Below are 27,536 nucleotides of genomic sequence, written 5' to 3' on the forward strand. Positions count from 1 at the left end.
CTCATACATCAAATAAACAGCTTGCTTTGCAGTAATCTGAAAATCTGCCGATATCTATGTTGAAATTAAGTATCCTGTTACCTAATTTTGGGCAGATCTAGAAGCTAATCTTTAACTTAAAAATTAGGTATTTGTAGAACACAGAAGTATACTGAGAGGGGGGAGTGGGGGGGTTGAATCGGTAGTACAAAAAAACTTTAATCTTTTTTTATCTTGGGTTTCTACGTAAATCTTTTTAACAACATATCTGTTGCGTTGAATATTATTAAGAATACGAGAACAAGTGCAGATATTCATGTGTTCACAAACCATCATCCATTCTGAAGATGCTGCTAATCAACCCCAACCTGAAGATAATCATGAGAAATCTGGAAATGATCATTGCAAGCTATATCAATTTGTATGTAATCTGGAATAAAGATTATTATAATCTGAAATGCATTTGCTAATAGTTGACATCAATCCCAAACTTTGCTAACAATCTCCCCCAATCTCCCCTTTTGGCATTGATGTCAACCTTTCAGCTTCCAATTTCAGCTTCCAAACCATCTTTTCAATGCTCCAACACCTGGACAAAAACAATACCTGCTAGCCAAGAAAACAATCTGAAACAACACCAAATCTCTGATCACATGTATATCACCAAACTGATAACATGTATATCAACTAACATTTTTCTCCCCCTTTGACATCAATGACAAAGGAATGGGGTATGAAAGATAGAAACAAGAATATGCTCCCCCTAAGTAGATGCTAATCCGTAGCCAAATTCAGTGTGGCAAAGGCACAACCCCAAGTTGTGCACAAAGAAGTCTAAAAGTGGGCTGTAGGAAGAGGCTTCGTGAATATATCAGCCAATTGCTGTTTTGCTGTTTAGTATTAAGTTATTAACATACTCAAGACAAACCTCATTATCAGCAACCTGTTCTTTCAAAAAATGATATTTGATAGAGATATGCATAGTACGAGAATGAAGAATAGGATTTTTGGAAATGTTAATAGCACTAGAATTATCACAAAATATTGAAACTGGACAATCGAATACCATCTTCAAATCTATGAGGGTTTGCTTCATCCACAAGACTTGTGGGCAACAACAACATATTTTGCCTCTGTTGTAGACAAAGTGACAAAATCCCGTTTCTTGCTCAACCATGCAACCGATCTATTCCCCAAAAGGAATGCACCAGCATTGGTGCTTCGCCTATCATCAACACAACTTGCCCAGTTGGCATCTGTATATGCTGTCAAGGTAAAATCATTAGTCCTAGGATACCATAAATCATAATCTATAGTACCTTTGAGATACCTAAAAATCCTTTTAACTGCATTAAGATGGGGCACCTTAGGAGCAGCCTAAAAACGAGCAACCATACAAACAAAATGCATAATATCAGGTCTTGATGTTGTGAGATACAACAAACTGCCTATCATTGATCTTTTTTCTGTTTGATTTGTGGCTGGTGAATCATCATTCGTACTTAGTTTGCAACCTGCAATCATTGGTGTACTGATAGACTTACAATCCTCCATCTGAAACTTTTTAAGCATCTCCTTGGTATATTTAGTTTGTGATAGAAATATGCTTGCATCCAACTGTGATATATGCAATCCAAGAAAATATGATTATTCCCCTATCATAGAAATTTCAGATGTTGTTTTCATTTGATTAGTGAAATCCTTACAAACATCATTCCCACCAAAAATAATATCATCATTGTATACTACCACAACAAACATCTGATCTTCAATAGATTTGAAATATAAATTGCTTCCAACATTACCTTTGTGAAAACCTTGTTGTAGAAGATGTTGATCAAGCCTGGAATACCATGCCATTGGGGCTTCTTTAAGACCATACAAGGCCTTTTTGAGCCTGCAAATATAATCTTCCTTACCTGCACACACAAATCCTTTTGGTTGTTCCACATAAACCTCCTCATCCAAAAATCCAATAAGAAAGGTTGGTTTCTCATCCATCTGCTAGACTTTAAAGTTCTTATAAACTGAAAAAGCCAAAAACATACAAATTGCCTCTAATTTGGCTAGAGGAGCGAATGTTTCGTCAAAAACAACCCCTTCTACTTGTGCATAACCCTTACAAAACAATCTGGCTTTATTTCTAACAATTTTGCCATGAATATAGAGGCAACTTTATGCAAATGTGTAAGTATGGATGCCCATTTATACAAATAAGAGGGTATGTGTGTATGTTTACGTGGACATGTAACTAGACACTGAAAATGGTATAACAATACAATTGCCCATACCTTCTGTTGACTATGGCTTATTGTCTATGCGAATGGCTGTTCTTACTAAATTGAATATCTTTGAGTATGTTTCTCTAGACTTCTAGCTGATCATTACTTGCCTGTAGGGAGCACCCTATTACCTTTTTGAAAAAATGGTTTATTATGCATAAATAAGAGGTTTTTTATTTGATAGGTAAAAGATTTATTTTATTATTAATATTATAAGCATCAAAATGTACAACATAAGTCCATAGAAATATGAAACAACACCGACCCAAAATATTGTTGCCACTTGCAGGGGAAAATGAAATAGATAGCAGTACCACCCTTGATCCACAAGAACAAAACCAAGAAAGATGATTGCAAACACTAACTTTGCCCACCCAAATTCAAGCAACTAGATACAAATGGAGAAACACAAGCTAGGGTACTGTTGATGTGTTTTTTATGACAACATCTAACACAGAATAAAGTTGCCTAACGGTCACTTCACTCTCTCTTGATCAAAGTACGATTGCATGCTAAGATTGCAAGAAGTTCAAAACAATCGACTCCAAGGTTCCTTCAATGCGTGGATGTGACTCAGTTGGCTGATGTGATTGCTGGTAATCCAAGGGGCCTTACGTGTGCATCCTTCTTTCACTTCTTTGCTGTGGTTGGAACTCCATCATCGGATATGGCAATTCTGCGATGCTATTGCTTCGAATGGACTAAAATGAACTGAAAGTAAAAGGGAAAGGGTTTAGAAGAATCTAAATTTACTCCCAAGGACAGTGATAACAATGAATAGTGCTCTGGTGGACAAATTCCAAATAAACCGAGCTCTGCTTCGCCAAGATAAACTACAACTCTGCAGGAACCAGTGCAATCTTCTGAGGATGTTGGAGGATTTTCATATTGAGAAAAGTGAATCTGAATACCCAACACGGCGCAATCCAAACGACTATTCACAATTGAACTTAGCACAAATTTGGGGGTTCAGGCTAACTTTACACTGCAACTTACAACCAGCAAGATGCAAAAAGTATGAACCATGGAAATTCATCAAACACCATTACATTCTCCATTTGAATCAAAGCACTAAACTAATTCTAATCTAAGTGAGGAAGGTGAAACCATGCAAGCTTTGAAAAAATAATTTAAGTGGACACCATCAGAGAACAATGTTTCACTGTTATTCTCTCAAAACTTATCGCAACAATTTCATACAAAGCTCCCCCCTCTTACAAATGAGGGGGTCACCCCTTTATATAGGCCTCGGGCCATGATTACATGCAAACCCTAATTAGGGTTTTCCCTAAAAGATTCTACACACATGATGCAACAAGGTGGGAATCTCCAATTAATAACCCATCATGCCCATATACAATTAATTCAAAAGTACCCAAAATAGCATCCACTGCGCATTAAATGCACCACCTCCTCCAAATTTGCCCAACATGCGTTAAATATTCATCCATGTAAAAATCACCCCATTATGTCATAAATGCTCCATCATTTCCACATGCGGCGGCTGCATGCAAAAGGAATCTGCCATAAATTCAACATGCAATGACCAGGTCGCCATTTGGTCAAATATTTCGGTAATGAATGTGCCACTCTACTGCCACGTGTTCAATAGATCCTTGCCATGCAAGTGGACCCCGTCGTTGTATATCCGCTCTTGCACATCTGGAATTGTTGGAGAGGGAAAATTGGATTCAGGAAGAATTTTCTTGAAGTCTCCTCAACTTTCCTTGCTTGAAGAAGGTTTTTCATCAATTCTGCACATTTCCTATTTTTAGGAAAATTTCCAAGTTAGGGTTCCACGGTCTAGGAGAGAGAAAATCCTCCTACGAATCCAAATCTGTAAAACTTTTGAAATTTGGATGTGATTTGATGCTCGAGAATGGAGTTTTCAATTTTTTCCTTGGAGGGGAAATTTCTTGTTCAGTTCATCCCTGATTCCTTCCTTGCCTTAGAAATTTTATGTTCAATTCATCCTTGGGTGTATTTCTTCCTTGCTTGGAATTTTGTCCCGAAGGAAGGAATTTCCAATACTTAGCCAAATTTTCATCTTTCCTGGCCAAATTTTCATCTTTCTTGGAATTCTATCCTGAAGGAAGGAATTTCCAATACTTAGCCAAATTTTCACATTTCCAAGAATTCTGTCGTGAAGGAAGGAATTTCCAACACTTAGCCAAATTTTCACCTTTTTCAGGAACTCTGTCATGAAGGAAGGAATTTCCAACACTTAGTCAATTTTTCACCTTTCCTGGAATTATGTCCTGAAGGAAGGAATTTCCATCACTTAGCCAAATTTTCACGTCTCCTTTTCAACATCCCTATTTTTAGGGATCCTCCTAAAATTTAGGAGCTAGGTTCATTGGATGAAGAATTTCATCTCGATTCTGAATCTATAAAAATTTCCATATTTGGTCGGGATTTGATGTCTAAAAATACTATAACTGAAAATTCGCCCGAGGGGAATTCTTCTTTTTATTCCTCCTTGACTCCTTGGATTCCATGCCTCAGGCAAAATTTTAAATTCTTTGCTTGGACGAAATTTTTTTACCACACCAAGGATTCATGAATTTTCTCTCTGTGAATGACTTCTTGGATTCAGCGCCCCAGCCTATGCCCGGGTGCATTTTGGCCATGTACATGGAATGATGGATTTTTGCACTTGTGAAAGCTTTCTCGGTTTTAGCATCCTAGGCTTGACTTGGGCGCATTTTTGCTATGTCCAAGGAGAGGAGGAAAATCACAGTTGTGAAAGCATTCTTGGTTTTAGCGCCCCAGGCCTGACCTGGGCGCATTTTGGCTCTATCCAAGGAATGATGGAAAATTGCACTTGTGAAAGCTTTCTTGGTTTTAGCGCCCCAGGCCTGACCTGGGCGCATTTTTGCTATGTCCAAGGAGAGGAGGAAAATTGCAGTTGTGAAAGCATTCTTGGTTTTAGCGCTCTAGCCCATACCTGGGCGCATTTTGGAGATGTCCATGGAGAGGTGGATTTTTCCACTATTTCAGGCTCTTCGTCAGGATATATATATGAAATATAACATTTAAGTATAAAAGGACATATTGAAGATGCCACTTATACTTTAAGTTATATTTCATATATACTTTCAGGATGTTTGAGAGTGGTTTCAGGTCCATAGGAATCATAATGCAAGTTCTGGATTTTGGAAGATCTTCCAAATTTCCAGACTTAGTAAAATTTCAGGCCATTTTCGGATCAGGATGACATCGGTGGATTGATGTGAATTTCTGGACTTGGGTGATCATGCTTGCTTTCCTCTTCCAGAATAGGAGATCCAAACTTAGCCAAATTTTGACCATTGTCTGTGCTGAGATGCCACTTTGGGATTTTGAAGGTGGATTTTCCTGACTTAGAACAATTTTGTGCCTTCCACTTCAGGGATGATTCTCATACTTAGCCATTTTGGACCCCTGCCTGTCTGCTTTCAACTTTCCAGATTTAGAAGTGATTGTGCATGTTGATTCTTCACTGTCTGCTAGCCTGATCCTACCACAAATAGACTTTCCTGAAATAGAAACTTTCCAAAATGTTAGAGTTAGAGCCTAAAATAGGACGCATGAATGACTTACTATAAATAGAAACTTACTAAACATAGTAAGTTTGATTTTTGGCAAAATGGCGACATTCTGGGACTCGAAAAAATCCCTAAAAAATAGGGACTTACTAAAAATAGAAAGTTACTCCGTTTGGGCTCAAATTTTGTTGGGAGGTCCCTTGAAGGGTCCTGATTCCAGTCGTATGTTCAGTTTTCCCAAAACCCTAACAGAAACCCCTAAAATCTAGGATAAAAGGCATAAACCCAAAAACGAGACAAAACAAGCCCTAGGCTTAGCCGAATTTGCTCAAACGAAAGGCATAATTGACCAATATGACCCCCAAACACTTGCAAAGAAGAGAGACTAACGAGACTGCTACGAAAAGACCCCAAAAACGCACACCAAAAGACTGGGAGGGCCTAAAAAGTAGGGGGTCCCCATTTGCAATGGGGCGATGTGTGAAAACGTCACAACAGGTACTTGACAAAATTGACGAGCTAAAACTACCCACATGGACCACAACGCATATAAACCTCCAAAGGAAATATCATGCCTCTTGCACAATGGAAGCATTGGCCACCACCCTATTCCCATAGCTGGAAGAAACGCTTGCAACCTTTGAATTCTTGGACCTCTTAGCACTCTTTGAACTCGGAGGATGCCCCCTCTTTCGCTTCGGCTCTTCATGTTTCCCTTGCCCACTTCGCGAAGCTGGTGCCAATTTCTCACGATGAGCTCTATTTTCCATGGTGTGTAGAAAATTCTTAATGTCTCCCAACCCAATTTGGGCTGCAACATGACAAACTTCCTTATCGTGGTCAACACCCCAAATGAAGAAGGGGCATAGAGTGGGATTAACTTCACCAACATGCAACCAATCTCTGCTTGGCGCCACAAAGCCTTCCCTTTGTCTTGTAATTGCCATGAATGACGCTAGTCGCCATGTACAAGCCTCTTTCTTAGAGCACAACTCCAAGCTAAGAACAATGAAGCGATGTCAAGGTTTGTTTTGTATCTATACACCGCATCTAGGAAAGACGCCCCTAAAACCATAGACATCTTATGGACAATTTCATCATCCTTGAACTTAAAGACTTGCTTGAGTCATTCATTTGAGATTTTACCCCAAAATGCCCCCATGGGCTTGAGTGTTTGTAATGAGAAGTTTGCCGGCATCTCTACTCTCCAACCTTCAACTTTGAAACCCAACTCACTAGCAATTGAAATGAAAGGCTAAACAAAGTTGAGAAACAAGTCAAATAAATACTTGACATACACACTTCAAATGAGCCCACTTCACACACTACTCGAAACACACAACGACAACAATCCACCATGAGCCATTTAATGCTACTGGTACTCCCTACCTACTATCCAACAAAGCCACCCCTTCGTCCACTTTGCCTCCTCGACAATCTTCCAAATTCTCCTCTTCAATCTCAAAATTTAATTCAACCACCTTCTTCGACATGATAGCTGCCTCCATATTGCCCAACCGTTGAACATGTGAGATTTTAAACTCTCCAAAATATAATAAATGCTCCCTAACGACTTCTACCACCTTGTCAATTTTGCAATTTTTTGAGCCACCCTTAATAATTGCATTTGTTATCATCTGCGAATCCCCCTCCAAATGGACCAATGAGGCTGATAGTTTCTTCTCTAAGTTAACCATGATAAGGGCCGCCTTTGCTTTTGCTACGTTGTTCGTTACTAAGGCGAGCCTTTGCTTACTCCATGCTAATGTTCGACCCTTCCAATCTCTAGCAACACAACCAGCTCCGCACAAACCAAGGTTCCCTTGAGAAGCTCCATCAAAATTGAACTTGATCCAACCACGCTCGGGAGCTGTCCACTCCACCATTTCATCTATAGACGTTGGAGGATTAATCCGCCTCGACCTATTAACAGCCTATACATAAAGAAGATTTGAAAGCATGCTTATTTGGCTCTATAGGAGATGTGTGATCTTCTTTTTCTCTGACATAACAATTTGTTCAACATACAATGTTTGATGTCATTTCGTGATGTAGTTTTGTTTTACAAGAAGTAAGCTGAAAAACATGATTTCTTTCCAATCTTTGATTATGATTTGTTGCCCCATATACTCTTTTTTTGTGTTTTATATGTTTCAAAGCATAGATGGCACACTCGCAGAGTACTCAGCGAGTTTCAAAAACTCGCCGAGTTTTTGAGCTTTGCAAGTTTTTATGACTTTAAGTCGCAGCAAACACTCGCTGATTCGCCGAGTTTCTTTAAAAAACTTTGCTAGACTAAAAAAAGAGGCCCAAACATGTCAAAAAATTATCATTTTTTGTTTTTTCAGGTCAGTTTCATTCTCTTCATTAGAATATAAACATGAAATATAACATTTAAGTATAAGTGGCCTTTCAATATGTCTTTTCCTTTCTTATACTTTATAACACCCGATGCCTTTATTAAATAATAAAAGTATTTTTGGCCTCGCGGGGCAATGCCCCTTGACCCTAACTTGGGGGCGCTGCCCCCAACCCTCGTTGAAAAATATAGGGGGAAATTGCACCGATGGAAGTAGGGAAATTTAACCTCCGAGTCTGATTAGGCTCCATATAACAACATAATTAGCATTGAAGAAATCTTGGTATTATACATTTTAGAGTTGAAAGTTTGAAACTATCAGTATGAATGATGAAATTTCAAATATTGCGCGTTTGTAGATCTCCAGCAAGATCTAGACCTATCTCTCTACCCCTCTTTTTCTCACCCTTAGAATTGGGAAGATCTCCATTGGGAAGAGGAAGAGGAATAGTAAATAGTTTTAGCTAGAGCTGGGAAGAGGAAATTGTAATTGTAATTTGTAATGATGTATTTACTTTTGGTTTTACAAAAACTATTTACTATTTTGCTTCTAGCGATTTTGTAGACACTTTGCATTTAAATATATCTAGAATCAGCTTGTTTCTTTTGTGTTATCATTTATTGACTCATTGGATGCATCTTCTCAATTAAAATTAAGTGTGTTTTTACATTGCCGAGTTTTTCGCCGAGTTTTTCCGAGTTTTTGCGGAGTTTTTTTCTCAGGGGCTTGGTGAGTCGAGCCGAGTCGCGAGCAGTCCAACTATGTTTCAAAGCATTAATTTATACAAGTAAAATATACTAATGTGATTTACTTGGAACAAACTAAACTTAGTTGATCCATTTTGTTTCAATTAATTGTTGAATGTGACATAGCACTCTAAGTTTTTTTGTTTACATTGGTAGCAGTGTATGTCAAGCAAGCATTTGAAACCACAAGAGCAATAACAAAGATAAAAATAGCATAAATACAAAGAAAATTATGGTTGTGGATACGTAATCATACATTTGATATTGATATTGATATTGCTACTGTGAACATGGTATATCACCAAACTAGTTTAATATTAGGTACTATTCACACTTACATACTTAAGCTTACTGAGGTTGTTTATTTTTTGTCACATATCATAGGATTAAGATACTTGTGACAATCTTAGCATGTTTTGGGTTTCATCCTTGTCTTTGTAACAAAAGCCTCATGATATATTGTTTAAGTTTTATTTTTGTATCTAAAAAATTCTTTGGCTTAATGGCATTTGCATTGCTTCTCTCTTGTGTGGAAGGTTGTCTTTGGTTGTAAATGGTCTTTGGTTTCTATGGGGTTGAGCATCAATTCTTACATGGTATTAGAGATTCATATTTGCAATCTTTGTTCCCTCTTTGGAAGAGTTTCATCTAAAAGCTTTCAAATGGTTCATTTTGGTGCAAAAACATACCTCATGGTTGAGTTCAGAAGGCTTAAAATCTTATAAATTGACATAAAACTCTATATTGTTTGGTGTCGGAAAAATGAATTTTATTGGGGTTTGCAAAAAACTCACTATCAAATTATTGAATGGATTTGTATGCCTAGACTTTTGTTTGCCATTGTTGCATAGACAATATTATAGGGAAAATTCTTGTCTTTTTGAAACATGTTTACATATTGGTATAATATTTTTGAATTTAAAAAAAAGATTTTTCATTGAATTGGTTGTACAATGTTGACTTTAGCCCTAGTGAAATAGTGTAAATAAGATTAAGCCTATGTTCTTGTAGTAGTGGAGCTCCTAGTTCCTCCTAGGTTGAGGGGGATAAACTTAGCAAGCGATGTAGCTACTACGATCACGCAAGTTGAGCCCTCAATGCTGCTTTGTGGTTGATAAAATAGTGTTAGGTTTTTTTTTTGAGTCATAGAGCTACTTTCTTTTGGGAACAATAATTTGGGCATATGGTATTGGAGGACTTTTCAGGTTTGGACTACAATGTAAAGCTCTTTTGGGAAGCAAGGTACTTTGTGATGTTTTCAATTGGATAAAGAACTTTTTGGTTCTGATCCTACTGATTTTGATAGCATCTAGGACTTCTTCACTAAGCTCAAGTCACTAAAATTTCAGCTGAATCAATGCAGTATTGAGAAATAAGACACCCAGTTGATTCTTTCTATCCTTTTCAAACCTGGTCGTGATTATGCAGTTTTTGTTTCTACAATTTATGCTACCAAGGATGCTCATGGTAATACATTATATATGCCTTCACTTGATGATTTTGCCACTTCACATAGCAAGGAGGTAGAACTAATGGCTACTTTGATGTCTACAAAACCATAAGCTCTTATTGCTAATCTAAGCACAAAAGGCCAAAAAGATTTACGTATCAAAGGCAAAGAAATAGAAAAATAAGTACTTGAAAAACAATGAACAAGCCAAAGAACCAACATCATAGGCTACCCTTGAGTCCTCTTCCTTTTCTAAGGGGAATCAAACGTGGAAGAGAAACCCAATGTCCATACCGCAAAAGTAGGACATGATGAGCATCAATTTAACGTAAAACAAATTGCTGAATTGAAGCACCTAAAAAGATATCAAATTACCTTAGAAAATATCATTTGGTTCATCTAATTCTTTGACATTGTCATCATTTGTATAGTCAAAGACAATTGTAATAGACAAGGAATTTCTAGAGAGGGAAAACTTTGAGGTGCATGGGGAGACAAATGGTCATCTTCCATTGTTGCCTTGTTTCAGCTCTCTCTCTTGGATTTGGTTGTGCTTGGTGCTCTTTGCCTCTCTTGGACTCTTCGTTGTTTTCCTTTTTTTTCCAAATTAGGTGTTCAAGAGGTGATTTTTATTGGTTCTTAGGTCTTTTCTTTGAGTTGGGCATTTTTGTTGTGTGTCTATATTCCTTTCTTTTTGAGTTGATTGGCGAGTATCTCGCTCTCATTGGTGTGCTTGGTCCATACTAGGGTTTGTATTGTGAGCATGTGGGCATTATGGAGTCGGACCCGACTATTCAATGTTAATAATGGTAGCAAGGTAGAGGAGGTTGATAATAAATCTTATAGGGATGTTTTTGTGATGGTAGAGAAGAGGTATCAATGGAAGCAAAGTTTAAGATCTTAGAAGATGGATTGGGAGAATTCAGAAGAGGTGTCAAAGTCGGAGGAGATATTTGGTATGCTATCTCCGACCCCTTTGAAAACCCTAGTTCTTGAACCTAATGAAGATGTTTTAGCTCATGTTGTCAAGGAAGAAAATAGACTTAAGGATGTTTCAATTGCTGCAATGGATAGAGATAATCTTCCCTCGGGGAAATCTTTTGATGGTTGGATTTCCTATGTTTGGGAGAAAAAACTAGGTATTCATGTCTCTTTTTATAGAATAATTCAAAAGGTTGTTTGTTTAAAGAAACCATACTATACATAAAAGAGCAACAAGTAAAGAATATGGGGTTGTTGAAAAATTAATATTTAAGGTTGTCACTTGGGCTCCTGATATTTTGAATGAAGAAGTCAACTCGTGTATAGTCCTAAGATGGGTTATATTGAAAAATCTCCCTCCCTACTTGTGGGCTTTTATTCCTTAGATTTTGCAATCATTAGGTGAAGTCCTTCAAATTAAAGAGACAAGAGCCACTCTTCCCTATATGGATGCTAGGGTTCTTATTTCTCTAGATCTTGGGATCAACTTCCTAGAACAAATTGGTATTAATATAGGGCAACATACACATTTTTCTAAAATTGAGTTTCTAGGAGGATTGGGTGCATGTTTTCTTTACTAGAAGGGTATTAGAAAATGGACTGCCCTAAAATTAAGAAGACGAATAAAAAGATGAATTGAGAATTCAAAGAATATAGGTTTAATACAAAAAATAAACATGGGGAAAATGAAAACAATGAAAAAGTTGTTGCATCAAATCAAAACTTTGATGCTAGTTGTGGGCTTTTATTCCTTAGATTTTGCAATCATTAGGTGAAGTCCTTCAAATTAAAGAGACAGGGGCCACTCTTCCCTATATGGATGCTAGGGTTCTTATTTCTCTAGATCTTGGGATCAACTTCCCAGAACAAATTGGTATTAATATCGGTCAACGCACATATTTTTCTAAAATTAAGTTTCTAGGAGGAATGGGTGCATGTTTTCTTTACAAGAAGGGTATTAGAAAATGGACTGCCCTAAAATTAAGAAGACGAATAAAAAGATGAATTGAGAATTCAAAGAATATAGGTCTAATACAAAAAATAACCAAGGGGGAAATGAAAACAATGAAAAAGTTGTTGCATCAAATCAAAACTTGATGCTACATTTGGTGACCTTGTTTCCCTTCTCGAGCAGAAAAAGAATGCTCAGCAATTGGTCCTTGATAAAGTTAAAGAAAGAATTAAAGAAGCAAGATATAATGAATAGCAAGCCATTGGTGGTTTGAAATCTGGAAATTCCAAAGATGAGAGCCAAAAGAGGATGATAGGTTATCTTCAAAAGAAGGTTTCATGAAAGGGAATAGCGAGAACATAATTCTGAATAATCCTTTGTTTCTCAGTGATGAGGAACAAGAGAAAGGGCAGCAAGTTAAAGAGAAGTTTTCCAAAGATGAGGAAAAAAAGAAAAGAAAGCAAGTCAGTAGAGAAGAAGGAGACTAGAAAACAAGGAAAAAAGGGAAAGAAGAAAAAATCCCCAAATGTTTTGATGGATTATACAGGAATCCTAAGGCTGTAATTTCTTCTTCAAATAATGATGAATCTAAAGTGTCTTAGTTGGAACATAAGGGGATTAGGTTCTTCGGATAGAAATTACATTATTAGGAAACCCTTGAATACGTTTTAAGTCTCTTGACTTGCTTGTTTTGCAAGAAATTAAAGCCATTGGATTTCAGTCAGAAACAAGTCTAAAATTCTTATAAACATTAGATGAAATAAGTTCTTCAAATAATGATGAATCTAAAATGTCTCGGTTGGAACATTAAGGGACTAGGATCTTCAAATAGGAAATATGTCATTTAGAAATTTCTGAATAGTTTTGAGTCTCTTGACTTGCTTCTTTTGCAAGAAATTAAAGCCACTGGAATTTGGTTGAAAACAAGTCTAAAATTAAAGCCACTGGATTTTGGTTGACTTGCTTCTTGTCTTCTTTAGCAATGATAAAAGAGGCAAAGGAGGAATTGCTATTCTGGTGAACAATAAATGGAATAATTTTACTTAAAAGGTCTGGCTGCTCTAGTTGCAATAGAGTTGTGTGGATCATAGCTGAATGAAAAGTAAAAATTTTGGAGTCTGCTCAGTTTATGCTATAAATGACTACAGAGAAAGAATTAACTTGTGGAGATGGCTAAATAGCTTGTACAATATTCCTTGGATTGCTGGGGTTGACCTTTGACAAAGAAAGGAATATGGCAGTAAGGATATTTGGTACAGTTGGTGCAATTCTCAAAGAGGAAGCATAGTAATCTGTTGTAGGTTGGACAGATTCTATACTCACAATGAATATTTCAGTTTTGAACAAATTGACAATGGGAATCGTATTAAAGTTTATCCTTGTTATAGCCAGAACTGAGGTTTGGAAGAGAGGTTAATCTGAGGCAATTAGGAAAAATGGCTGTTTTAAGTTGAATACTGCTCTCTTTAATAATGATAACTGTAATAATGGTATATTCAATTTGAGAGAAATCAATAGATTTCCTTTGAAAGACTTGCCTGTCATCTGTCAATGGAATGCCAACATAAATAGTCAGAGAAAGATTTTCCAAACGATTGGTAAAAAAGAGGGCCATGGGTAGTAGGAAATTGGAAAATTGGCTTCAAGAGGAGCTACTTTCAGAGTCTGTTCTGCAGAATGATCCATGTAATGAAAAATTAAATGAGCATATGGTGAAAATATTAAACATAAGTTGAGATGTTTACAAACAAAAAAAATTCAATGGTTGAAAGTTTGAGCTAAAACGAATTGGCTAAAATCTGGTGATAAAGGCTCCATGTTTTCCTTTAACTTCATCAAGATGAAGAATATGAGGGAAGATATTTGTTCAATTTGGGTCAGTAATGAGAATTATTTTAATTTTGATCAAATAAAAAGGGAGTTCAAAGCATTCTATTAAAAACACTTTCTCTATTGAGGACAAGAATTGAGAATGTAAGGTTGCCCAAGATTATTGTATAAAACTTATTCCAAAGAAAGTTAAGGAAGATGATTATTCAATATTAGATGTTGAGATCAGTAAAGGGAAAACTATAAAGGCTATAAAAAGCTTTGAGAATGATAAGTCCCTAGGTCTTGATGGTTTGCTTGTAAAATTCTATAGGAAAACCATCAATTCGATTGCAAATGACCTCTTTCGGTTGTATGTCGAAGGCATTGGCAAATGCATGTTTGGAGATTCTATAAATAGAGGCATCACTAAGCTCCTTCCAAAATGAGACATTTCTCAAATGAGAAATTGGAGGTCAATTATCGTCCTTAATGTGTCTTTCAAAATTCTAGTCAAAGTTTTGGCCCTTAGGCTTATCAATGTTCTTCTGCCCTTTGTTAGTATTGCTTAGACTAGGTTCATTAAAGGTAGATACATTTTGGAGATTTTGATCACTAATTGGGAAGCAATGGAGTGGGAGGAAGCAACAAAGCAAGACATTGGTATGCTCCTCTTGAAAAGGCATATCACAAGGTTCAGTAGTCTTCTATTATTTTAACCTTGAAGCTTTTGGTTTTCCAAAAAAGTTGTCATATGGTAAGGTCTTATTTAATGATGCTTTTACATAGATTGATATCAATGGCTCCATCTCAAACCCTGTCCAACTTTATAGGTCAATTAGGTAAGGTTGCCCTTTGGCTCTTGCCCTATATGTTATTTTTTGTAGATGCTATATATTACCTCTTGAGTGATAGAAGCAAAATTTAGGACATAAAAGGTTTAACTCTTTGCAATAATGATAACCTGATTAATATTCACTTCGTAGATAACTCAACAATCATTGTGAAAATGGATTAAAAGAATTTTGATATTTTGTTGAACTTCTTTGATTTGTTTTGTAAGGCTTCAAGTGAAAGAATCTTGAAGAGTAAATCCACTCTTCTAAGCTGGAATGATTCATTGCCTAACTGGTTTAGCATTTTTGAATTTCAATGAGGTGGTCCAACCAAGCAAATCAGGTACTTGGGAACTCCTTTTGCCAAGAAATGTGGGATTGGAATAAGGATAAAATAGAAAAGAAAATGCTCAATTGTAATAAGTAGTATATTTCCATGGTTGGTATAATTCAAATATGCCAAAAAAATGTGTCGTCTTACAATATTTACGATGCCGTTGTTTAGGTGATCAATAGCTATCAAATTGTTGAAATTCAAAAATGTATTAGAAGACTCTTATGATCAATGGCAAAGGTAGGAAGAAAAGTGTGGCTCTAAATTGGAATTGGTGTTGCTTAGATGAAGCTGAAGGTGGCCTTGGTTTAAAAGATCTATAATTGTAAGGAATTGCTTTAGCTATAAAGTTGATTATTAAATTCTTTAGTCGTAAGGAACCTTGAAAAGTCCTTGTAAGGAATAACAAGTTAGCTGTTCCTAAGAATGCTAAATTGTGGAAAAACTTGTACCTTGTGATATTATCTTTGGCAGATATTTTATCTCTAGTGCAAGCCCTAAAGTTCTCAAAACTATTTGTAAAGCTTGGGAGGTTGTCAAAAGTCTCATTATAGGCAACTGGTTTTGTGATGAGGAGAATAAAATTTGTAGCTATAGATAAATCTAATGGAACCTTTAATGGAAGAATAACTCATTGGCTCTTCTCCAAGGTTGTTTTGCAAGAAGCTGGGATAACAAAGGGATTAAAGACTTCAATAATGTTTTGGATAATAATCTTCAAAACATGGCTGGTTTTTAATAACGAGTATTGTCTTCTCACTACCCAAAGGAGAACACTATCCTTTAATATTGAGACTTATGACAATTTGAAATGGACCAATGGTTTGGCTTTGTGCAAGATTATGGCACTTTATTTGATTCCCAAGAGGTCACTGGGCAATTGAATGAGTGTTGGAATTTGAGTTTCAACCAACACGAGTGGTCTTCTTGCTACTGATTTGATGTTATTGATCCCCAAAAAATATGTTTCAGATGGATGCTCCTCTTAAAGCGATTGTTTGTTAATCTATGTTCCACGGGGACATGTCCCCTGCATTTTTTGCCTCGTACCCGTGTTGGGGGCGAAACATGGATGCAGGGGTGGGAATTTGCCGTTTCCTAGGAAACCCCTTTTTGGCAAATTCATCGGGGATAGCTGTTGGGAAGCAGGGGGCGACAAGGTGTCCTTGGGACAGCCAGAGGACGCCTAGGCGTCCCCCGACTGTCCTCGGGATAGCTGGCCGTCCCCTACGGCCCAGAAAATTTTGAAGTCCAAAATAAATTAAAAAACACATTTTTAATTTATAAAAGAGGTTTGACTGGCCCCCCCAAGACCCCAAATAAATACTAAAACATAACAAACCCTAATCTAATGCATAAATCAAACAAAAGGAAGAAAAAGACACTCATTGCGGTTACAAGATTGCCAGACTCCGGAGTATCGTTAGACTCCAGGCTTATGTTGGGATGTCAATCCCGAAGATGCTATGCAAGTTGAGGAGGACAAGACACCTCTTGGATTGCTTGGGGTTCCATTGGTTGAGGAGGCAGCCCCTCATATTGATAGCGACTCAGATAGAGACTCTAGCTCTGATCTTGATTTGGACTCTTAGTCTTAGACCTACCATGTACTGATTATGGACAGCCATGTATTTTCTTAGTTTATCTTGACATTATGATTATGGACTTCTATGTTTTAACTTTTCTATTTACTGTTTAGGTTATCTCATAGTTATGGATGTTTAATATTTAATATTTATCATTTTATGTCTATTATGGATTTTTGTTGGCAATGATTGATAAAAGCATTTGAATTTTGGTAAAATGTTTGTCAATTATCTTGTAAAATCTCAATTCAAGTCTAATGCAATGTATTAATGTCTACGATGAATGCTTTACCATTGTTATGATATGCATATTTGAAATTTCTCTATATTTGTAAAAACTAAAAACCCCCTATTTTTTTAACAGTCTTCCCCCCGAAAATGACCCAAAAGTACCCCTGTACTGAAAACACGTCCCGACGTCCCCTACCATCCCCTTCCCCGAAACTCCGTGGAACATAGCTGCTAATTGTTTTAATTCTACTGTTAACTCCAATATCTGTTCTCTTTGTAGGGTCCTTGAAATTATTGATCACATTTTCTTTGATATGGTATTTGTCTTGGCTGATCTTAAAAGGTGGGACAATAGAGATAGCTTTTCTTGGCATGAGATTCTTATTGGTTATGTGAAAGGGCTTAGTAGGTTTGTGATTGGTATTTTCTTGTTTTAAATATTGAGATCCTTTGGTATTTGTGGAAAGCTATAAATGAGGAATGTTTCCAAGGGAGAAGGAGAAGTCTTACCGAGTCTTTAAAAGACTCACCTTCCATATTGTTGCCATGTAGATTACCTTAACTTTGGATATATCAAATGAGAACTTTCTAGAGTTAATGGAAAATGGCTCTATCAGAGTGCTAAAAATTGAAATGTCAACAACAAAGTTTTGGCCATATGCGATGGAGGATGATGATAAATTTGTTAAAGCTTACCTGAAGTTTCAAGAGAGATGCAATAGGAATTTTACTTTGGCAAGCTTCTTGAGGATATGGGTTTAAGATAAAGAAGCCTTGAACTTGAGGATGATGGCTACAGTCATAAATGATTATATACTACAGCACTAGGTTACTCCAAGAAAGCAAGTCTGATTTGTTAGGAGATATTTCATTTCTTTTTCTTTGTGGGGCAGGGAATGGAGGAGTAGGGTAGGCAGCAAAAGGGGTACATGATACATTTTGCATATAAGTGAACTTGAAGTAGACTTATATTTTTTGATGGACAATTAATTCCATTTGTTATAGACGTGTTTATTTTTCAAATAGCTATCACCAAACACACTGCTTTTGATGATTATCCTGTGTATATGTGTGGAAACTGAGAAAGTTGGAGGAATCTCATTTTGGCAATTCAGAGCTGTTATTTGTAGATGATTTAGGGAATCCACCTACTTCTCCTTGGATGATTTCCTCAGAGAATCATATCTCTTTAGTCTTATGGTGCTAACTCTCATTAGTAGTGCGCAACAGATCTGTTTTGCAGCATTTATATGGCAGCAATTTTGTCAAATCCTTCCATGTAATTTGTCAGTTGGTTCATGAATCCTTTCTTGTATGACAGCTACATGAATTCTAGATTGGAAACATTAGTGCTTATTTGCAGCAAAATATGATGTTTCTGTTTCTATTGCAATGGTTGGCCATTTATTGGTCTATTTTAAAAAAATGCTGCTGATTTTTTATTTATTTCTGGTGTTGTTTAAATTTGGTTCACAAATTATTTTTTGTTTGACATTTCAGGAATGCCAGATTAACAAATATGTATTCTTGTTTGCAGCGAAATATGATGTTGCTGTATCCACTGCATGTGGAGGGCTTGACTTTATTGTGGTGGAAACAACATCTTCTGCACAAGCATGTGTAGAATTATTGCGGAGTAAAAACCTTGGTATAGCAACATTTATGATACTGGTATGTTCTTTGCTGCATAAAACAATAAAAACCATTGAAAAGTCAACATTTTAGATGTAATGGCACTATATTTACTTGTTTGATCTCATTGGTATTGAACCGTGTTTTATCGTTCAATTTTTTATTGGATATGTTAAGGAGTCCTGAAAAGATACTGTTATTTCTGTGTACTGAATGTTTGTTAAAAGCATGCAATTTTAGGACCCCTATGCTACTGATTGATTCTTTTCATTTTTCTTTTTAAATTTTTAAAAAACCTCGAATATTTAATAGGAAACCTATATAATGTGTTTTTTCTTTGGTAGTTTCTTCCATATTTGCTGAGCTGTTTCTTCAGTTCATCTGTTGTAGGATCATGACATGTCATTTCTTAAAAAATGTTTTGAGGCTTAGTCTATGTTTGACAATCACTACAGCACCTATCTGTCAGTTTATACTCAAGAGAGGATTAAAATGAGTAATTAATGAAAACCCAGGTATATCTGCATATAGTTATCATTTACAAATTACAATTGTATCTCCCTGAAATTTAATTTACATATTGATAATGGAATCACTGTTTATTTCTTTTATATGAGCAACTTTTATTATAAAATGAAGAATCAATTTAAAAATTTGAAATCAGTTTCCACTTTTTCGTTTTCTTTTTACTATTTCGATACTCTCATAATGAAATGTGCTTATTCAATGGTGTATCCGAATCAGGTATTAAACTGAACCATATCGAATAATCTCTTAACTTGCATCCATTGTTCTTAACGAAGAGGCATCTGTAAATGTAGGATACATTTATTTCCTAACTTTTCCAGCTACATTTGATGGAATGTGTTGTTTACTTCTTAAAGCATTAGTCTATCAACATTTGATCTTGCTGAGTGGTTTAGTCTCTTAAAGGAGCTGTGTTTGTTGTGACGTTCTGTCAAGTGTTTCTATACCCAGAAATAATAAACAGAGTTTTTTAAAAGGGCATTTTTCAAGACAAATAGTGGTTTGTAAATGTAACGTTTGCATTTATGGTATTGAATATGGGATTGTGGGTTTTCTTGGGGGTTGACTATAAGTTGGATATGTGGGCTTACATGTGTGTGAGAAATATGGTTTCATTCAGGTTCAACCTCTCACTTACATTCATACAGATAAATTATTTTTGTTCCAAATAGATAAGTTAGAATATAACAAACTAGGGGTCTGCAAGGATGCATTCCTGGTGCCAAATCCTATGTCTTAGAGATGGTAGGACAGAGATGAAATGTTTCCTAACGATCCCCAATGCCCAGGCCCCAAGTGGGGGACATCCCCTAGTTGGGGAGATGTCCAGGGATGCCTTGCTGTTCTTGGACAACTTAGAAGATGCCAAGCTTTCTCAACTATTCTGCAATGTCAGGATGTACCCATGTACCGTGAACCACACAAACCCAAAAAAGAGCATTCAAAAGGAAGCAAGAAAAAGATCTAAAATACTCTGAACCCTAAAGTTCCTTATGAGCCTCCAGACTGTATGAATGAATAATAAATAGGCTTACCTCTAGGAGACTAGAGATATGTGCATAGTATTTTGCATCTGATGCATTGCAGGATGATTGAAGTCAAGGATAGTACAGCAGAATGATGGGATGTCGAGGGGAAGATTCCAATTGATTAGCTTGGACTGCACGTGCAGGGTTGGTTGAGATTCTGTTGTAGGAGCTAGGTGGGTCTAGGAGTTCCAGCAATGGGTATGTCATGGCATTTGCATTGAACATGAGTAAGATTATATTCTGTATCTTGAACTTGATGAATAATATAAATATTATACTACAGATATTTGTTGTTGATCATTGGATCAAATTGATTAGCAATGTAATTTCTGCTTCTTTATGTCATAGTGTTTACACAAAAGACAAATTGCAGATTTTTTCATTTTTCATTTTTGAAAAAAAAAAAATACATATATATTTTATTAATAATGCCCCCTTGATTTCCTTGAGATCTTTTTTTTTCCGCCCCAAAAACTGCATCCTCATCTCGCCCTGTCCCTGAAACTCAGACAAACACTGAATAAAACTTTTCATTTTATTTTGTTTGTGTGACTCAGGAGAAGCAAGAGAATCATCTTCAAAGAATAAAGGAGAAAGTTAGAACACCAGAAGGTGTCCCACGCTTATTTGACTTAATCACTGTTCAGGATGAGCGCATTAAATTGGCATTTTATGCTGCACTGGGAAACACTGTTGTAGCAAAAGATCTCGACCAGGTACATTACATTCTTTTCTTATTGTTTAATGGCTCTACCGGCTTGCCCCTTATCCTATGATTGCAATCATATCATTGGCTGGATTTGAAATGAAAGAACAACTCGTTAATAAATTAAGATTAGTTTTACTTACTAGGGAATAAGTTTTTTAGTCCCATGCATTTGGAGGCAATTACAATATCATGCATTTTTCTAATTTCTTATATCCATTGATGATTCTAATAAATGCTTTTCTCAGTACCTCTTTCTTGAATATCTTCTAGATTTGGCATAAACTTGGCTTTTTACTCTCTTTAATTTTATTTAATATGTTTTGTTAGGCCACTCGAATTGCCTATGGTCAAGACAAGGAGTTCAGGCGTGTGGTCACATTGGATGGTGCAGTTTTTGAGAAGTCTGGTACAATGAGTGGTGGTGGTGGAAAACCACAGGGTGGTAGAATGGGAACATCCATAAAAGCTTCTAGTGTTTCTGGAGAAGCTATTGCAAGTGCTGAAAAGGAGCTTGAAAACTTAGTTGATAGGCTTAGAAACATACAGCAAAGGATAAGTGCTGCCGTGAAGCAGTATCAAGGAGCCGAGAAGGCCATGTCGCATTTGGAATTGGACTTAGCAAAGACACGAATGGAGGTCTTACAAACTGAAAAATAATATTTCGAATCTGTTATTTATAGACATCATTGTCACATTTTTTAAACCATGGAAATGGTTTACCTTATGCATTTCTACCACTGTTGTGATTACAGATAGAAGGACTCAATGGTCAGCATGCTGACATTGAGAAGCAACTTGATTCTTTGAAGTCTGCAGCACAGGCGTCAAAGAATGAACTAGAAAGGCTGAAAGAACTTGATCAAGTCATTACAAATGAAGAAAAAGAGCTTGCAAGTCTTGTAAAAGGCTCTAAAAAGCTTAAAGAGAAGGTTTGAAATATGGCTCTGGAGCCATTTATATTGAAATTTTATATTGAAGTTCTATAAGCTATACTTTCTAATTAATACCATCGCACTCTTTTAGGCTGCTGAGCTTCAAAACAAGATAGAGAATGCAGGAGGAGAAAAGTTACAGAAGCAAAAATCTAAAGTTGCAAAATTGCAGGGTGTAAGTGCCATTTGTGTGTTTTTCACCTATGCTAAATTTACTAAATTTCTCTATTTGATTTGCCAAATTTTGTATTCTCTACTTCAATTTGAGCAGGAGATTGACAAGTCAAGCACAGAAATAAATCGTCGTAAGGTTCAGATTACTACGGGGAAGAAAACAATACAGAAATTACAGAAAGCAATTGAGGAGTCAACGAAAGAAAAAGACAGAGTTGCTGATGAGAAAGAGAAAAAAACAGCTGCTTTCAAAGAGATTGAACAAAAAGCATTTCTGGTGCAAGAAAACTATAAAAAGACACAAGAGGTTTAACTTCTCTACAAGTTTTCTATTCTTGATTTTCCTAGTTTGATATACATTCTTATATAGACTGATATTTTATTATAGGATTTTGTGTCATGAGTTGCTTTGTTTATGATAATCTTGAGTCTTGTATTTACAGATATGAGTTCTTTTCCCATCTAGTTATGATGCTTGAACGATTTGACACTGTAGGTATTAGATGCACATAATGAAGAGGTAGAGAAAGCCAAGAATGAATACAATGCACTTAAAAAGGTTCTGGATGAGCTGCGATCTGGAGAGGCAAGTGATTTTAGCCTCTGTTTAAATGATTAATTTACATAAAGTGTTTAAAAGCCTTGGATGGTAAAAATATATGATTTTACTGAAATAGACAGTTTATGCATGATCAAACAGTTTTGCCATAACTGAATTACAGTTATGTTTCATTTACAGGTTGATGTGCAATACAAATTAGAAGATATAAAGAAAATCTTTAAAGATTGGGAAGCAAAGGGCAAGGGTTATAGTAAAAAGTTAGAAGAACTAAACAAAGCGCTTGAACAGCATATTGAGCAGTGGGTTTCCTTTCTTCTTACCTGGTCAAACCTTGTTAGTAGATTTAAAGTCATTTATCTACCTTTTTTATTGATTTAAGGGTAACTGGGAACATCATTGGATTGTGACCAGTTCTAGGCATGAAGAAGCCCTAGTTTTCGGCATGTTATTACATTTGCATGCCTGCCAAATTGTGGGTTGCTCTATTGTGATGCGGGGACTGGAACTTGAAGCACACTCTTTATGAATACATTTCTTTACCACTACATCATAAACCCCCACCCCCTTGGACACTGATATGCTGACAAATGTCATGTGGTGTTATTGTCTTTGTAGAATTCGAATTGAAGGCATTGATCCTGCTTTGCTTCAAGCAACACTAGGAAATGAACAATTTCTTGAATTGAATACCCTCGAAACAGCACTGGAGAAGGTAGCTTTATTGCAGGCTCAATTAAAGGAGTTAAAGCCGAGCTTGGACTCCATACAAGAGTAAACTCTCATCTGTTATTCTATATACAGTTTACTAATTCTGAAATTTTATGTTGTGAATAATTTGAAAGGTAGTTGGAAACTCAGCTAAGGGTGAAAATTCCACCCTCAATGCAAGCGTATTAAATTGTCTTTGCCTTATTTTTTTTATTTTTAAAATAAAAATAATGAAATCTTAAGTTTTTATTTACTTATGATGTCCATAGATGTTATTAAGAAGCTTTATAATCTCTTAGGTATCGGAGAAAGGCTGCTTTATATAGTGAACGGGTTGAAGAGCTCAATACCATAACTTTGGAACGTGATGATCGAAAGAGACAATATGATGAATTAAGGAAAAAACGGTGAGTGCTTGAAGACTTGTAAAATTCAACCATGGACACGTATGATACTTCAAGGATGAACTGTAGCCATACAATTAGTTTTGATATTTATGCACTAAAATTTAACTCTGATGGTCATTATTCTTAGGCTAGAAATTCTCTTCAATTTGTGTTCGTGTATAATCAGGTCACCAACTTGTTTATATTTTTCTAATTTTTTGATGGCCTAATGTTTAGGTTGGATGAGTTCATGCTTGGATTTAATACTATATCTTTGAAGCTGAAGGAAATGTATCAGGTCAGAAATTGTTAATACTTCACTTGTATCATCAATAAGTTAATTTTATTAATAATTTACATATCAAAGTGTTAAGGAATTAAAAATATATGCAGATGATAACTTTGGGTGGTGATGCGGAGTTGGAGCTTGTTGACTCATTGGACCCTTTTGCTGAAGGTGTTGTTTTTAGTGTACGGCCTCCCAAAAAAAGTTGGAAAAATATTGCTAACCTATCTGGTGGTGAAAAGGTATGTATCAAGTGTCTCATTGAATTGTATGTTTAAACTTAAGTGGCAACGAATGGCAGCCAATACTGTTTAATATAGTTGCTAGAAAAGACCATTTTGATTGGTTTGCAAGGACTCCAAGAAATGCAAACAATATACTATTTAGTTGTATATTAATCAATATCTTCTATGTAGAGCTGGTTCTAACGAAAATTTGAAAAAAATATTTTCCATGTTTTAGTATTTTTAGATCCATTTGAGAATTTGTAATCTACTTTACCAGATTCTTATATCAGAGCTCTTTTTTATTTTTGCAGACATTAAGTTCATTAGCTCTGGTTTTTGCACTTCACCATTACAAACCTACCCCTCTCTATGTCATGGATGAAATTGATGCCGCTTTAGGTAAGTTACAGTCCTTTACTTTTAAAAATTTGGGTTTCTGTGTTTTTTTGGGTGTCGTGGAAGTTTGCTATGATGTTGATAGTTTGGTTTCATCATGCTATTAATATAGAAAGCGAGAACATGTCCTCGTTTGAGAAAAACAAGTAAGATTGCAATGATGATCAATTAATGAATTATTTGCGGGGAAGCTTATTTGGCCAGACTGTCTTTATGTTCACTTTTTCCAGTGTAAGCAGCCTGGATGATATGGGGTGGGTTTGTGTAGCTTAGGGAGATCACATTTGAATTCGTTTGACAATAACTACATTTATGGATGGATGAATTTACTTTGTAATGATAAATTGTTCAGATTTTAAAAATGTCTCAATCGTGGGTCACTACATCAAAGACAGAACTAAGGATGCCCAGTTCATAATTATAAGGTAAGTTTTTCTTTTCTTTTTGCCCCAAATGAATAAATAGTGTGGTTTGTTTGGAAATTGTGTTGCTTATATGTTAAAATACATTTTTATCTTTTTGATTGGTAGATTGTATCTTTTTGATGTTTGTTGCTTATGCAGTTTGAGGAATAATATGTTCGAATTGGCCGATAGACTAATTGGTATATACAAGACTGACAACTGCACAAAAAGTGTGACTATTAATCCAAGAAGCTTTGCTGTTAGTGCAAGCTGTAGTTAAAATATTTTGGAACGTAATGAAGGTTTAATTTTTTCGTGTATCACTCTCTTGTTCTATATCCATTTCTCCTGGATGCTCGATATGTCAGATATTGATATTTGTGGACCATTTTTCTGTATCATAAAGTTTTCGATAATGATACCGTGTTTCTGTACAATTCGTGAGGATAGCAATTCTTTGAACATCCTCGCATTATACAGTTTCAATCCAATGCTCAATATATCTTTAAATTATTAAAATTTCTCAAATATGGTGCGTGAAGGGTTTGAGTGACATTTCTTTGCACTGTGAATCACTAACCATTCTATTCAGCTTAATATTCTCTGGGTCACTATAACACATGAGAATCACAACGTCTAATGAGCTGTTTTTAGTAGTCGTTCAACATACAGTATCTGAGGGATTTCTGCAATATTCAAGTTTGCAAAATTTAATGTTGTAAAAATAAAATCAAAGTAATCAAATTTTTGTTGAGATTAACATTTATAAACTTTACTTCATCGTTTATTGCATTGGTATAATTACAGATATGGTTACAAATGCTTAGATTTTGACGTTTCAATTCCCTGCAAGCTTTTTCAGTGTTTCAATTTAAGTAATAATGTTTGATTGTATTAGTGGAAATAACTTATTTGTGGCTGCATTCTAACTGGTACCTCCTGCCGGATAAACTGCACAGAAAATGATGAAGCTTTTGTCTAGTTTTCAAGTGAGCTGATAGCCACTACCTTTGTCATAATTGCCACTTGCCACTTTATACAAGTTCTGTGGATTCAAATTCTAAAGTTTCCTTCACATTTCAAGCTTATATTCCTGCCACTTCTGTACCAAGGGGATTTTCATCAAAAAGTGAAGACTTGTTTTATATCAATTTAATTCTCTGTAGGTTACACTCTTGGTGGTAGCAAAAGCTACTTAAATCAATACTGTTCGGTTCAATATTCAATCTACGTGGAATGCCATTCTTTTTTAATCAGAACTTCAACAGAATCTTCTTCATTCCTATTCAAGTAAATTTTTTGAAAGTGACCAGGAAGGTAAAAGTCCCAAACATTGTAAATGGACTGTTGGCAAACAATGCCAATCAAAGAGAAGCACTAAAAGGGTAAATATGGCTGCCAAAATTTGTCTCAACTTTTTGAAACCATCTTAATAGGTCCTGGTAGTTTAGGAGGGAAGATGCTGAAAAACGTACACGAGGCAGCAGAAATGCCAATCAACTAAGAAATAGCAACACCCAAAACCATTGCAGATTGCAAGAGTTGATGCTAATTTTTTTGGGTAGGGAACAGTGATTAAAAGCCTATATTACCATCTAAGTTAAGTAGAGAACAATGATTACAAGTCTATAAAACCATCCCAGTTAAATCATAGCGCAAGTTGTGCTATGTGTGAAAAGGTTAAACAATAGCACCAAGCTATTTTAATTACAAATTATTCAATGTCAAAGCGAAGCATTGGACGGTGATTGTATTTTCTATCTTGTTGCCAAGGTTGCAATTGCAAAACAATGACTCGCGAATTTGTCCCATTATGGAACAATGCATTAAAAACTGTTCTCAAGCTATTCTAAACAACAGCTTATTTGATCAAGGTTCTTGAGCAGAGTGTAACTAATTACATTCATTTATTTAACCATCTTATTTTAATTAATTTGTTTTGATGGATTAACTCTGTTATATTTGGGTTGATACCGTTGAAGGAAAATATAAAAACAAACAACTAATTAATCATTATTATTATTATCTTAATTCAATGTTATATCCAACCTCTTTCTAATGAGGTTTTAAAATCATTTGAGAAGGATCAAAAATTTCAGTTTGGACACTTCATATGGCCCTAGACCATCATGACTCCACCCTTGGTTGGATTCTACAAACTCCCTTTCTCAATTTGCTCCTTTTGACCTATGAGGCAACTAGGTCTTCACACTTCAAATCGGGTGGTTTCAAACAAAGATTTAAAAGTTTTTAATGCTGTCTTTGGTGTTTTGGTGTCCCCTTAGGGTCTTCAATCATCCTCCAAAAGGGCAGAGACTCACTACACTCCTGCACCCTTCAAGTTTCAACAAGTCTCCTAGGCCTAGTTGGCCAAACTGAGCAAGGAACACTTGGAAAGCAAGATGGATGGGTTCATGCTGTGGGGCAGTGACCTTTAGAGGTCTGTACACCTGCAAGGGACCCCTACCAATCATACAAAACTCATGTTTGG

At 35.9% G+C, this 27,536-nt stretch overlaps 1 protein-coding gene across 1 annotated transcript in view; it reads left to right on the top strand.

Moving 5' to 3' along the window:
• The window catches only part of LOC131050831 (structural maintenance of chromosomes protein 4), a 52,050-nt gene extending 26,477 nt beyond the window's left edge, over window positions 1-25,573 (top strand). The window contains exons 14-28 of the mRNA XM_057985125.2: window positions 18,611-18,744; window positions 20,819-20,977; window positions 21,298-21,606; window positions 21,723-21,899; window positions 21,994-22,077; window positions 22,174-22,383; window positions 22,573-22,662; window positions 22,816-22,937; window positions 23,254-23,409; window positions 23,646-23,753; window positions 23,970-24,030; window positions 24,126-24,260; window positions 24,557-24,644; window positions 24,994-25,066; window positions 25,205-25,573. Of these exons, the coding sequence (XP_057841108.2) occupies window positions 18,611-18,744; window positions 20,819-20,977; window positions 21,298-21,606; window positions 21,723-21,899; window positions 21,994-22,077; window positions 22,174-22,383; window positions 22,573-22,662; window positions 22,816-22,937; window positions 23,254-23,409; window positions 23,646-23,753; window positions 23,970-24,030; window positions 24,126-24,260; window positions 24,557-24,644; window positions 24,994-25,066; window positions 25,205-25,325 (2,027 nt within the window). The 3' untranslated portion in view covers window positions 25,326-25,573. The remainder of the gene's footprint in view (window positions 1-18,610; window positions 18,745-20,818; window positions 20,978-21,297; window positions 21,607-21,722; window positions 21,900-21,993; window positions 22,078-22,173; window positions 22,384-22,572; window positions 22,663-22,815; window positions 22,938-23,253; window positions 23,410-23,645; window positions 23,754-23,969; window positions 24,031-24,125; window positions 24,261-24,556; window positions 24,645-24,993; window positions 25,067-25,204) is intronic.
• Window positions 25,574-27,536: the final 1,963 nt, after the last annotated feature.

Source organism: Cryptomeria japonica, chromosome 2 (genome assembly GCF_030272615.1).
Source record: "Cryptomeria japonica chromosome 2, Sugi_1.0, whole genome shotgun sequence".
Taxonomy (NCBI): domain Eukaryota; kingdom Viridiplantae; phylum Streptophyta; class Pinopsida; order Cupressales; family Cupressaceae; genus Cryptomeria; species Cryptomeria japonica.